The 13684-nt window shown below is 46.3% G+C and overlaps 5 protein-coding genes across 5 annotated transcripts; 3 read left to right on the top strand and 2 right to left on the bottom strand.

The window, feature by feature from the left end:
* Nucleotides 1–377: 377 nt before the first annotated feature.
* On the top strand, nt 378–1587 carry GLAREA_10801 (Nucleotide-diphospho-sugar transferase; the record flags this gene model as incomplete). Its single annotated transcript, XM_008079901.1, has 2 exons — nt 378–665; nt 718–1587. 2 exons carry the CDS (start codon nt 378–380, stop codon nt 1585–1587), a joined length of 1158 nt encoding a protein of 385 aa, XP_008078092.1.
* A 120-nt stretch (nt 1588–1707) lies between these two features.
* On the bottom strand, nt 1708–2538 carry GLAREA_10800 (indole-diterpene biosynthesis protein PaxU; the record flags this gene model as incomplete). The annotated part of the gene is made up of 1 exon (XM_008079900.1): nt 1708–2538. The coding sequence occupies one exon, from the start codon at nt 2536–2538 to the stop codon at nt 1708–1710; it is 831 nt and encodes a 276-aa protein (XP_008078091.1).
* Nucleotides 2539–3312: 774 nt separating this feature from the next.
* On the top strand, nt 3313–5897 carry GLAREA_10799 ((Trans)glycosidase; the record flags this gene model as incomplete). The annotated part of the gene is made up of 6 exons (XM_008079899.1): nt 3313–4187; nt 4239–4338; nt 4390–4734; nt 4781–4859; nt 4908–5023; nt 5076–5897. The coding sequence occupies 6 exons, from the start codon at nt 3313–3315 to the stop codon at nt 5895–5897; spliced, it is 2337 nt and encodes a 778-aa protein (XP_008078090.1).
* A 392-nt stretch (nt 5898–6289) lies between these two features.
* GLAREA_10798 (FAD-binding protein) lies at nt 6290–8071 on the bottom strand (the record flags this gene model as incomplete). The annotated part of the gene is made up of 6 exons (XM_008079898.1): nt 6290–6835; nt 6885–6938; nt 6996–7253; nt 7301–7344; nt 7391–7573; nt 7624–8071. The coding sequence occupies 6 exons, from the start codon at nt 8069–8071 to the stop codon at nt 6290–6292; spliced, it is 1533 nt and encodes a 510-aa protein (XP_008078089.1).
* A 2498-nt stretch (nt 8072–10569) lies between these two features.
* Nucleotides 10570–12829, top strand: GLAREA_10797 (uncharacterized protein; the record flags this gene model as incomplete). Its single annotated transcript, XM_008079897.1, has 2 exons — nt 10570–12304; nt 12387–12829. 2 exons carry the CDS (start codon nt 10570–10572, stop codon nt 12827–12829), a joined length of 2178 nt encoding a protein of 725 aa, XP_008078088.1.
* Between the last annotated feature and the right edge of the window lie 855 nt (nt 12830–13684).

The raw sequence follows: 13684 nt of genomic DNA, 5'->3' as shown, positions 1-13684 counted from the left end.
ATTTTTGAGCGGGAAGAAATTGGGGACAATGCATGATTCGGCGTTTCGACTCTTCATAAATACCCTCGGCAGCTTGTGTATAGGTTATGGTAGATGAGCGACATCTAGATGGGCACGAGCATTGATTATAGTGCGGTGCGTCCGTTTGTATAAAATGTTAGTCTTGAAAAATAATTAAAATTCCGTGGAAACCCGTCAATTTGGTCCAGATGTTCCAGATGCTCCAGAAGCTTAACCTTAATACCCCACACTTAGTTCTAACAGGGTTCAGCGCAGCGCTTCCAAGATTATTGGCAGTTTGTGCCCCCTTCAGGAACATCCGCATTTCCCAATCCAGCTTCTCACTCAGACATGTCTTCGCCATCCTCCTCTCGAGCATGTCGAGCTCTAGATACTTCATTCGACGCTTCAAGAGAATCACCTCATCGTCCACAATCCAGCTCCTGACAATATGCTTCTGCGCATTCCTCGCGATCCGCTGGGTCATCCGGCATAACCACGACGACGACAACGCGGAGAAATACAAGACGCTCGCCATTTCGGTCGACACGGCAAAAGTGGATTGGTTTAAGCTTTACTATGTCCAATATGTGACGACCGAGGAGGAGCTGTGCAATGCGCTGATCGTCTGGAGTGAAATCGAGGAGATTGGCAGTCGCGCGCAGGTTTGTCGCATCCCGCTGGTGGAGATAAGGGCGCATAGCTAACTGATTGCAGCGCATGATGTTCTACCCTGCGGATTGGGATCTGGATGAGAAGGATACGACTCCGAGTAAACCGGACGAGTTGACGGCAAGGGCACGACTTTTACGGACGGCGAAGAGGGCGTACTTTGTGAAGCTTACTGCTCTCGATGTGCTGGGCGCAAATCACCCGGAACGCTCGCAATGGGTGGGATCGTACACGAAGCTTCTGGCATTTGGTCTTGTTGAATGGGATCGCGTGTTGGTTATTTCTCCGGATTCAACGGTTCTAAATAATCTTGATGAATTATTCTTATTCCCCTCCGCGCCGATCGCGATGCCATATATTTATCGCCCTGGGACGGAACCCACCTCTTGGACATACTCCTCCCAACTTCTTTTGGTGGAACCCAACGAGAAGCTTTTTGAAGCAGTCAAGAATGAAATAAAAGAAAAAGGCAGTGATGGAAACGATATGGACATATTATCATCCCTAACCTCCCGCAAACCCCTCCGAATCCCTCAGCGGCCATATCACTTCCCCACTTCCGAATTTCGCCAACACACGCATACTACATACCTCACCACTCGTAATAGTTCAGATACATGGGACCCGGAGCGGATAATGGATGAGGCAAAAGTGTTGCAATTCGATGATAGTGTTCCAAAGCCTTGGATAAAGGCCAAACAGGGGATTATGAATAGCAATATGCCGATATGCAGAGAAAGAGACGGATTTGGTGCTACGGACTGTAGAGACCGAGCAAAATGGTTAGGGGTGTATGAGACGTTTCAATTGAGGAGGGAAAGTGTTTGTGGGGTTGGGTTTGAAGTTAGAGGTGAGGTGGATGAGGATAGGGGATGGGATGGGAGACTGGATATGATGGTTGAGGTTGGGAAGTAATATGTTATCGGGATGCTGGGCTCGTATATACCCTATCGTACAGTTCAAATGTAACCTTTAGATATCCTTACGAACAAAATCACAATCATAGCTCAGTAAAATCTCACAGTTCAAATCACATTACTTAACAGAATCCCACAACCTCCCAACAGCACCCCAATACCTCTCCGGATCCTCAATCATATGCGCAGCATGTCCACTCATCCCAAATCTCTCCCTCAGAACCTCATACCCCTTTCCCTTTGCCTCAACAGCATGATTCTCCACATCCCGCGCCTCAACCATCCTATCCGCCTCACTAAACACATACAGTCGAGGCACATCAAGCCCAAAATACCTACTATCATTCAAACAATCTCTCACGCCCTGTATCACATTCTCCGTCACCCCAAGATAATTGCCTAGTTTCATGATCATGAAGATTAACGTGAATAACAAGTTCCCGATGAGTTGAAGTACGAGATTTTTAGGCAGCGCAACAGCAAACGCCCTCCGCGTAGCCCTCACACTCGGTCGACCGGGCGAAGAATCAAGAACCATCGCCATCAAAGGCATCGGGTGACCCGTCTTTCGCACATACTCCTTCGCGAGCACAGTAGCCGTCAATCCTCCGCCGTTGGAAAACAAATGAAGCAACACGCTCTCATTCGAGATGGAATACAACATCTCTAGCACCGGGCCCAGACGCACGAGGTTTGCGGCTTTGGACCGGAAGAGGATGTCGGAGGTGCTGGTTGTGACGACGACGATGCGCGCTGAGGGATGCTGTTTTGTGTAGACGGAGACGTATTTGGAGAGGTGTTTTGGGGGCGCGTTCATCCAGCCTAGGAGGATGATTAGAGAAGGGGAAGTGCGCGAGGGATTGCGGGGTTGCGGGGGTGAGTGGTAGTAGATTGATGGGTTGAGACGCTGGAAATGGTCGAGGCCTGTTTGGGGGGTTGGGTGGGACATGATGGGGTGGAGAGTCTGATGATGGTCTCAAAGAGGATTATAGTTTGAATAGCTTTTTTAATTATTCAGATGGAGATATTCTACCTGGGGGTCCTGTCTGCACGATAGGGATACGGAGGTGTAGGGGGTAAAGAAGGTCACACCGCTCAGGCGACAGAATAATTTTGTATGGGAGCGAACGACTTTTATGGCCATAAAAATTATGCTGCTAGACGATGTGCTCTTCTTTACCCCTTAAACCTCATTATATTCTGAATTACCTTATAATAAAGTATAATATAACGTGAATTTAAGGTTATACTTTCGATTATAATACCGAGGCGGAACTTTCTGGGCCAATCAGAGGGCTAGGATTTAGTTGACCGTTCGAGCTAATGTAGTCTTGGAAACTCTTGCTCGCTCGGAGATCTTCCCTGTGATTACTTAGATACGTGGTTCCGACGAGGGGTAACGTCGTCATAGTCCCCTCGTTTGATATAATAAAGCAGTACGAGTAGCTCTGTTATAAACGGACTTAAATTTTCCGTCCTACTTATCCACTATTTACACCTTGCATCTAGTGGATCTTTCACATTTAGCCATTGCTAATTCCTAGCATGATTTTCCGAAATGATTGAACGTTTCCCGGAGGGGATCTGAGTTTGGTCTCTTCAATATGAGGAGATTCCAGTCTATAAGAGGTGAGTGGCAGGTCGTGCTCAGTCGAGCCACTTATGGAAATCGGTATTCAAAGTAGCCTCGACTCTCACTTCCTACCTCATTCTTATCTACAAGATGAGATGCATTCTTCTGTTCGTGACCGCCCTTGTGGTTGGGGTCACGCAAGCAGCTAGCAATGATTCTGCACCAGTTTACAAGAATCCTCAAGCGAGCGTGGACGCCCGGGTTAACGATCTGCTATCCCGGATGACAATAGAAGAGAAAACAGCTCAATTGATTCAAGGGGATATCTCAAACTGGATCAACACTACAGACAATACATTCAATGCCTCGGGGTTGGCGTGGAATATGGAAAAGCGAGCAGGCCAATTCTACGTTGGGTATCCGGTTCCCCAGCAATGGATTGCAGATGGTGTGAGAAGAGCACAAGATTATTTGATGCAGAATACAAGACTAGGAATCCCCGCCTTCGTGCAAAGCGAAGGCATCCATGGGTTTCTAATTGGAAATGCAACAATCTTCAATTCCCCGATAGCCCACGCCTGTTCTTGGAATACAGACTTGATTGAAAGGATGGGTGCTGCGATTGCTCAAGAATCACTAGCTCTGGGCGTCAACCAGATCTTTGGTCCATTGGGAGATCTTGCCCGAGAGCTTCGGTATGGTCGAGTCGAGGAGACTTTCGGAGAAGACGGATACCTTGCTGGCGAAATAGGTTATAGTTACATCAAAGGCATGCAGGCAGGAAATGTGAGCGCTATGGTGAAGCATTTTGCTGCATTTGGTGTCCCGGAGCAAGGGCTCAACACTGGTCCCGTCCATGGCGGAGAACGAGAACTTCGTACAACCTACTTGCCTTCATATAAACGGCAGATCATGGGTGCAGGAGCATATGCGATCATGTCGGCATATTCATCCTACGATGGAGTACCTCTTGTTGCAAATCATCATATTTTGACTGAGATATTGAGAGAAGAATGGGGCTATGAGTACGGGAAAGCCACCACAAATTCTTGAAGAGCGTACTAATTTTACTTCAGGTATTGGGTTACCAGTGATGCAGGAGGGACCGATCGATTGTGTGGTTCTTTTAAGATGTGCCGAGCGAAGCCCATAGACAAAGAGGCCGTGACACAATATGTAAGTTTTCACCATGTTACTGACATGGCCATGTTTTAATGGCAAAATAAGGCTCTACCATCAGGCAATGACGTGGAAATGGGTGGAGGCTCCTACAACTTCGAAAAAATACCAGAGCTCGTCAAGGCCGGAAAGCTAAGTTCAGACGTCGTTGACACTGCTGTTTCGCGATTACTCCGCGCCAAATTTGCCCTAGGCATATTCGAAAATCCTTATGCGGGAATAGCCTCTAACCAAACGACTTCAAGCCTCATTCACACGCCAGAAAATATTGCCCTGGCTCGTCAACTCGATGCTGAATCAATTGTGCTTCTTGAGAACCACAAAGAGACACTTCCATTGTCGGAAACAGCGAACATAGCTGTGATTGGGCCAATGGCACATGGCTTCATGAATGTAAGTTTGGTTTCTATAGTCCAGGTATTCGACTAATCCAAGGTAGTACGGAGACTATGTTGTCAAGAACAGCTCTGCGCGTGGGGTGACCCCTCTTGATGGAATCAAGGCGGCAAGTAAAGGAAGTAGGGGACTCCCACACCAAATACTACACTAGATGCTGATTATCACAGTTGTAACATACGCTAAAGGCTGCGAGCGTTGGTCAAACGACGAGTCTGGGTTTCCAGAAGCTGTAGCCGCGGCTTCTGCTGCTGACGTTGCTGTTGTTGTAGTCGGAACTTGGTCTGTAAGTAACATGGCCTTTGGTTGTTAAGATGTCCAACTCACTATTCTATTAGCGCGATCAGTTCGAGCTTTGGCAAGGCTTAAACGCCACGACTGGAGAGCATGTTGACGTCGCCTCGTTGAACCTTGTTGGCGCCATGCCACATCTCGTCAAGGCAATAATAGACACAGGAAAGCCAACGGTAGTTGTGTTTTCCTCTGGAAAACCCGTCACAGAGGCTTGGATATCTTCAAGCGCGTCGGCTCTCCTACAACAATTCTATCCATCTGAAGAGGGTGGCAACGCACTAGCTGATGTCCTCTTCGGCGCTGTCAATCCAAGTGGAAAGCTGTCCGTTGGGATTCCTTACGATGTCGGCACTACACCAATTTACTACGATTACCTGAATTCTGGTCGTGTGGATGGCTCTCCTGACGTGGGAAAAGAGTACGACAATGGAACCATCGCCTTCGGACACTCTTACGTCCTAAACGACCCCAATCCATTGTATGAATTTGGCTACGGCAAATCATACTCCACCTTCACGTACTCTAATATCACACTGTCAAAAGCCAATGCCACAGTCGCCGATACAGTCATTGTTTCTGTCCAAGTCACCAACAACTCAACTCGCGACGGTACCGAAGTTGTCCAATTGTATGTCCGAGACGTGATTGCAAGTGTAGTCGTACCCAACATCCAGCTGAAAGGATTCGCAAAAGTCGTTATCGCAGCGGGTGCAACGAAAACGGTGCAAATTACTCTTGCGGTTACAGACTTGGGGCTTTGGAATATTAAGATGAAATACGTAGTTGAGCCTGGTGACTTTATTATATACGTGGGAAGCTCGAGTGCGGATTTGAGAGCTAATACTACTCTTCCGATAAACGACTAAGTTTGGTTTCAATCTAGGATAAAGATTAGGTTAGAATAGTTATTTAACTATTAGTAATTCTACCCGTGCGGGCCGTACTACTGTAGTTAGTATAAAAAGGAAATGATAATTAAATCTAAAAGGAAAAAGAAAAGCATTTCTATAAGAATATAATTATTACTCTAAATATGTTCTAAATTAAGAGATAGACGATCTATAAATAGTAAATTAAGTATATTTAGCTAGCTAGCTAGTAAGAAACGTGTTTTAGTTTCCTTAGTAGACCTATATACTTTCTCTATTTATTCTATCTATAGTAATAGGTCTAGGAAGCTCTAAGGGAAAAGGTCCCTACTATCTTCTCTTCGCTATCTCTATCTATAAATACTAAATTGTTAAGTTTACCTATTGTCTTATATATACTTAAATCCCCCTGTTCTACTAGGAAAGAATCCCAGCGGATCAGCCCTCCTCTGGATTACCTTTAGCCTATTGTAACTATCCCCGCCGTAGCTCTGTAACGGATTTTGGTCATACATAGCATCATTAAAGAACACCCACGAATTACCATCGTCAGTGTTGTCGCTCCCTTCGACGTAATGACTGCTTTTCTGCCCTGCAAACTCCGTGTCCAGGAGTGTTTCCAGAAGCGGGGTTTGTGCGGATATAATCTCAAGCGCTTTCGCGTCGCTGATGTTTGTAGGCCAGGAAATCGAATACTGTAATAACATCTTGTCTCCATTGGCAGCATCTAAATTCATGGGGGTGCCTCCTGGGTTTTGGATAAGACCAGCGGCTGGGATAACGTAGGGGAATGGTTGAAAAGCCAAGCTGAAGACGAAACCTAGTTGGTTTAGTCTTTCGAGACCTTGGTTCGTAAGATAACTTTTGAAAAGGTTGTAGGCTGAGATGTATAGGTCTGTGCCGTTTTGTCCTGGTAGATTCGGAACCGTAGCCCCCTTGAAATGTTAGTCTAGTGGAATGCTTACTCGATAGAGGGTCACCTACACGAACAAACCAGCGGAGGCCGTAGATACTTGACAATTGGCTGTTTCCATCAAGCTAATACGGGATAAGTAGGGGTTGAAAAGAAACAGATCTTGGGGATTTTGGGCTCACCAAAGAACTGAACGATTGCGTTCTCGTTGTGTCACTTATCCATGGTATAGAATTAAATTTGTCAAAGACTCCAACTGGAGGAGAAGGTTCAGCGTAGAACAGAAAAACAACAAAGATGTCGACGACACTATCGGCTGCGATGTCCCCGGTCACAATGATGCTGCCTTTGGGATCGTTGAAGTTTTCGGTCCAGTGTTGGGTTGCTTCAAGCAATTGCTTCGCATAAATAGCTGAATATATTCTCACCCCTCCCCAAACCTGTTGATATTAGCGTAACCAGCAAAAAATGAAATCTTCAAGCATACCTGTCCAAGTGTGATTGCTTTCATAGTGTATTTAGTGACGATCCCTGTAAAGGTCAGTGAAATGCTACGATTGGGGGTCTTCTAGCTAACCGAACTGATTTCCACCCCCTTTCAGCGCCCAGAAAATGTCCGAATTGTTTTTGGCATTGGCATTGATAATTGTAGCATTGGCAAGTACAACTTCGTATTCCACAACTGTATCTGCAGCCATCCCGTAGGATGTACTTAGGAAACTAAGACCTCCGCCAAGAAGCAATCCCACTCCAACATCACCTATAACGCTCAGTTAGTTGAATCTGAGCTCTCCTTGTCACGAATCGTACCAATGCGACCTCCGACGACAGCTTTCCCATGTGGTTCTAAATCAGTCATCACTTTCACCCACCGTGCTCCAGGAGGAACATTGGCTACTTCTCCATCGTCAGAGAGGGTTGTGGTGTTCCAATTCTTGAACGAGATTAGTACCCCTCCGTCCGTACTTGCAAATCCCGTGTTGGAGTTATGTCCTCCGGATTTAATCGCAAACGGGACATCTGGGAACCCAAGCAAAACCTGAACAATTTCCGAGACTTCTTTTGCAGTGGTGGGAAAGACGACGCATGCCGGGGTTCTATCTGCGTTGGCGGCGGACCAATAGTGAGTTTTGGCGTAGAGATATTCTGGGCTCAAAATAGCCGCAGGTAGGGAATAGACATCTGCTTGCACTGCCGAGCGAATATTTGCACACGCGGCCAATGCAGTTGAACCCAGCGGCGTAGAAATGTGAGGCATCATGGAAATTTTAAAAATAATTTTACTGTGTACGAAAAAAACCAGACTTACTTGATGCGACGATGGCTTTTATTAGTATTCCATCAGTAACATCTCCAAAAAGTGAAAGAGAGCAAATCCAAAACTGCCTTTACAAAATCGGATGTCCGACTCTTGCGGGTTTGATCAGGAAGTGATCATCAGGCATGCAGTAATTCAACTTCTGCAACGAAGTTACCAGAACTGAAACCAAGTCGAACTCCGCTTTAGCTTACTTTTCGATGTAACCGTTGTATTCAAAAGAGATCCAAGAAGCTTGTCCTCGAATGCGTTCATTAAATGTGGTAGATCATGTCTGTTTTGATTGTGGTTGCAACACGCATCATAACGTTACACTGTGGTGAGGGGGCTGCAGTGCCTCCGAAATGCCTTTATGGGCTCGGGGGATTAACAAACAAGCATCGGGCTTTTCTGAACCAGAATAGCAAAGACTATATGATTTAAAACACAGAACCTACAGTATTATCATGACGTATTGCATCATGTGGTGATAGTGTTCAGATGACCCAGAGAACTCTCAAAGTCCACAATCGTATGTACAGTATTTAGTTTTGGTCATATGTCAGTCTAGGCAGCAAGCTATTGACAGCTATAGAAATGCTACCAAAACATTGATTTCAAATTTGGTCACTGTTCTGTAATGGGCCTTACTCGAAATCCCAACCACTATTCAGGACCCGGCGGTTTGTCACTATATGCTATTAGGTACTCACCCCTTTCCACGAAGCTCTTTTCGTCAAATAAACTGTATCAAGAGCCTAGAATACCCCGATATCTGAGTTCAACTTCAACCGGTTGTTTCCTTGATCGAGACATCTCATGTAGGCGTCCAAGATCTGATATGAGTCGTCTATATCGTGGCTATTTCCAAGGATGAACCCGTCAGCGTATATCTGGGGTGAAGGTCATCGAATAATTGGAATTGCTTACCAGGTACAAGGAAATCCGATATATCTCGAAGAAGATGTTTGGAATCAATCCAGCCCGTTTTCACACGAGAGAGTGATAATATCTTGAAATGCCTGTCTTGAGCAAGCTTCCATTTGTCACGATCGATCGTGCTTGTGACCCTGATTGGGGGTTATCGTAGTCTTCGCGCTGCCCAGCAAGTCCGAGACAGACCGTAAGTAGGTTTCTCACCAGCAAGGGTTGATCTTTTCAATACTAACCTCTTATGAAGACATGAACCCCTTTTGCCTATTACGTCGCCCTTGTGCAAGATTTCTTTTCTCTGTATAAAACAAGATTCGCACTTATAACTGCACCGTCGAGTCAGATGGATACCAATTTATCGACTGAGACCCAGACCGAGGAAAATTTCATTTTACTAAAACGAGCGTGTGATAGCTTCCAGGAAGCTGGTAGAATCGTGAATGTAGCGAGGGGGGTATTGAGTGTGAGTTCCATGCTGTGCTTTGAGATCGTAAAATCTATGGCTTGGCCCCGTTTGAATCGATTAACGAATTGACGTTTTTAAGGTTATACTGCAATTGACAAGAATTAGCGTCATAAAATAATTTACATAATTATAATCTAGTATCCTGCTGTACGATTATATTTATAGTATAAGGCACTGTCCACGAGACGAGAAGCAGGGTTGCCAAGGACATTCTTTCTCAACCACAAGGCTCCTATACGCGACATTAACATCATAGGCTCTGTCGCTTGCTCTACAATCAACGGTCCGGTTTCTGAGTTTACTCATCGTATGGTTCGAGCTACATGGGCGATAACAGATTTCCTTGAGCCTTCTTTCCCATCGCATTCTTCAATATTTCCAATATTTGAATGTCAATACTCGGACGGTGTCTTTTTCCCTTTACTCGAAACAAATGTGCCGATCTACGACAATGTACTGACAAATCATCAATCAACCTCTTGGACATATGTTCGTCCTATTGCTTGCAGGTTTCGTGCCTGTAAAGCTCCTCGATAGCCATGCGACTAAAGACATGGCATTGAATGTACGTGCCAGTCTCGAGGAAGCAGTTTGTTAGGATCAGTAGGGGATGCTTTGAGGAATATATCAATTCAGCAATTAGTTCTCGAAGTTGTGTTTTGAAAAGTCTTCTTTACACAATCTTTCTTTGTTCTAGTCGTAAGCTCGAGAACGATGTTGGTAACACGACAATCAACAAAGAATCCTCGACTTTTCATCCCAAGCCGCAAACAACTTTATTTCGTATGTTTTTGGATGAGCTTAATCTAAGACACAAAGACTGAAAGAAAGCTGAGAGGGAAATCGAAGACTACCTTGCGTGTTGTCATTGCACCTCCGTACACTTCCGAGCATGTTTATTGCAACATTTCTTTTTGAAAAAGAACTTTATTTTCCAGCATTGAAACCTTGAACTTGCAGTTTAGTAGTTCGGGCGACGAGGAAACAGTCAAAAATCTTCAACACTACCTCAGGCCAGGAACTTGTGTTGTGTTGATATTAAGAAATTGTTTCTCCCAAAATGGGGGATGCAGAACGAATCCGAGAGCTTGAGGCCAAGCTAGCCGAATATGAAAACTTCCAAGCTGACGACGATAAAACACGAGAAGTTGTAGCAGCAGCAAAAGACGCGTACGAGAGCCAGGAGAAGAACATCCAAGCAATTCAAAGGTTTGCAGAGACACTCTCCCAAGATGCGGAAGGGCCAGAGAATATCGAATTGCTGCTGGATAACTTGCTTGAGTTCGATGCCCACCGCACTGCAGCTTTAGCAGCGACGGCTACCCTACTGGAACATGAAAGACAGCGTTCTGCGAATTACCAGACTCGAGCCCGTCATTTGCGTGCGCAACGTACGCAGGCACAGATGGAGAATCTTCAATATTTGCAGAATGCGAAACTTATGGCTGAAGACGAAGATATTACTCTAGACGAAGCCCGAGAAACGATCGCTTCATTTCAGACGTTAGTTGGCGCTTCGGTAGATCGACTGGAGAAAATCAACAGTCGACTTGCCGCCCCGATCAAGCCTTATGACCCGGATGACGAGGAGGACGAAGACGACGTTCGAAAAGACCGAGAGGCAGCAAAGCTTCCAGAATGGAGTCGAGAAATTTCAGTTCTCATTGACGAACTAGATACTGTTCTCACATCTCTCGAGTCTGCAGCGCAGCCCGGTGCTCTTCCGCCGAGCAGTGCATTCCGTCGAAATTCTATCGACGCGGAAGTGACTTTGATTCATGACCAAAGACTTCAGTTCTTGCGGTTACAGAATCAGGAACAGGAAAATAAGCTCGCAGATAATCAAAAAGTCATTCAAGACCTTACAAAACGTCTCAACAATGGCGAATCCCAAGCAGCCGCTTCAGAAGGGCTGAGTGTGCTGGAAGCTGAGAACTATCTCAAGCTGTCTTTGGACAATGATTACAACACTCGTGCAATCATTGAAATTCTCGACACACTGGATAATGCTACCTCTCGTGATGGATTCAGTAAACAAGCAACAGACTCACAAGAAGGAAACAAGCTCGTTTTACAAACCGTTGGTGCTCTAATCAAGAACGCCGACAAACTTCGAGAGAGAATCAAAACTTTAGAACAGCAATTGGCTTCTGCTGGAGTCGATCCAACCCAAGGCGATCACACCGAAGTGGTCAAGAAAAAGTTCAATTCATATCGACTCGAAATCCAAGAGCTCAGACAAAACATCAAAGGCATGAAAGTGGAGGTGAAACGATTAGACGACCTGGCCGACAGGAATTCCGAATCGATCGTTGACTACGAACTCAAGATCGATGAACAAACAGAGCAGATCGATGCTTTGAAAGAGGAGCTGGAGAATGCAGAGTGCACTTTCGAGCACAAGCATGAGATATCTCAGCTCAACAGGATTATCGCCCAAACCGCTGTGGAGTATGAAGAGCTCAAACAGCAACTAGACACAGCAAACGCCGATCTCCGTACAGCTCAACAGGAAATCGACCTTCTCACCAGTATCGACCCATCTCCACCAGTCCCAGACACATCCCCAGAAGCCGAAGAAGACGACGAAGACGATAGACTTTCAGACCTGCAAAATACGATCCAATCGCTCGAAAAGACGATCGTTGGTCTGCGTACTACTATCGAGAATAAGGAGAAGGAAATCGCTAGTTTGCAAGATGGGAGAGATCATAACGAGGAAGTAACGCTCTTGAGAAGCCTGATCTCAGACCTACAAGATCAAATCTCTCGGCTCCAGGAAGATCTCAGAATAAGTGCGTCTCCCCTCCTCCTCCCCTCCCTTCCCATCCCCTCCTGATCCCAAACCCGAGAAACTAATACTCCTTTCCAAAATAGGCTCCGAAGAAACCTGGCAAGCCCGCCGCGAACGCATCCGCGAAGCGAACCGCAAACCGCGAGGTCCACGCGGACCAAAACGGAAAGACCCCGCGCTCGCCCAACAAGAAGAATGGGAGAAGGAGGGGTGGAAGAATAAGATTGTGAAGAAAATCGAGGTCGAGGAGAGCGGGAAGGGGGTGAGAAGGTCGGGGAGGGCGAGAGGAGGGAAGCTTGAGTTGAAGGGGGAGGAGGAGGACGTGAAGGAGAAGGTGAAGAGGAAGAAGGGGGGTGGAGGTGAGGGTGAGGTCGTGAACGGGAAGAATGAGGGTGCGAGTGTAAAGGGGGAAAAGAGCGAGGAGTTGAAAGGCCGGGTAGGGAAAGGCAAAAGAGGTAAACCTGCTGATGGGGGTGAGCTTAAGGATTTGCCTGTGGCCAAAAAGACAAAGAAGGGGAAGAAGTAAGGTTTTCAAGCGTTGTGGTGGATACTGATTGGAAATTGAGAGAATCTGGAATAAAAACTTTCTATAGAATAAATCCCCGTAGCAAACTAGTTTGATTAGCCAAGTATTACTGGACATGTAGCAAAGAGAAAGTCGGCGCTCCGTGTTTTGTGACCAAGTATAAGAAGGAGAAACAGCGCCGTGGCACGTGCATTGTCGTCAAAGGCGTAGCTAGCGTAATCACAGAACATGTTAAGTTGAGTACTCGCTCTGATCATGCAGCAAGCCTTTAAGATTGGAACAGATAGACGAAGTACTCGGGAGTAACAAAATCAATTTCTAAAATACAAGTTAAGGAAAAAGGAATGTGGATGCCATACCAAGCACCGATTAATCAGTAAGGGTCTGCAACGAAAGTCTTCTATGTTAGTAGCACTGCGGCAATACCTAGACATCCGTTATCCGTCCAGGAACATGACTTTGACATTGAAAACACCTTGTTTACGAAGGAGGCGGTGGAGGCGGTTGGTCACTGGGAGGAGGAGGTGGAGGAGCTGAACCAGGTGGTGGAGGAGGTGGAGCGCTCGAAGATGGAGGAGGTGGTGGCGGGGCTGAACCAGAGAATTGTTGCAATAGTGCACTGATACCAGCACTGCTTAGACCAGGGGGGGCAGCGAGGCCGGGAGGGGGTGCAGCTGGATAACCACCGCCACTGTAACCTGGAGCAGCATAACCACCATACCCTCCAGCATTAGCAGCTGGATAACCTGAACCGTTCTGTTGCCATGGTGGTGCAGCGCCTCCTGGTGGCGGAGGTGGAGCTTGGTTATTCTGGCCGCCATAGTAGTCCCTTCTGTCATCCCTTGGCCGATCTCT

Source organism: Glarea lozoyensis (assembly GCF_000409485.1).
Source record: "Glarea lozoyensis ATCC 20868 chromosome Unknown GLAREA12, whole genome shotgun sequence".
Lineage (NCBI taxonomy): Eukaryota > Fungi > Ascomycota > Leotiomycetes > Helotiales > Helotiaceae > Glarea > Glarea lozoyensis.
The sequence above is the reverse complement of the archived record's forward strand: the minus strand, read 5'-3'. Positions and strand labels throughout refer to the sequence as shown.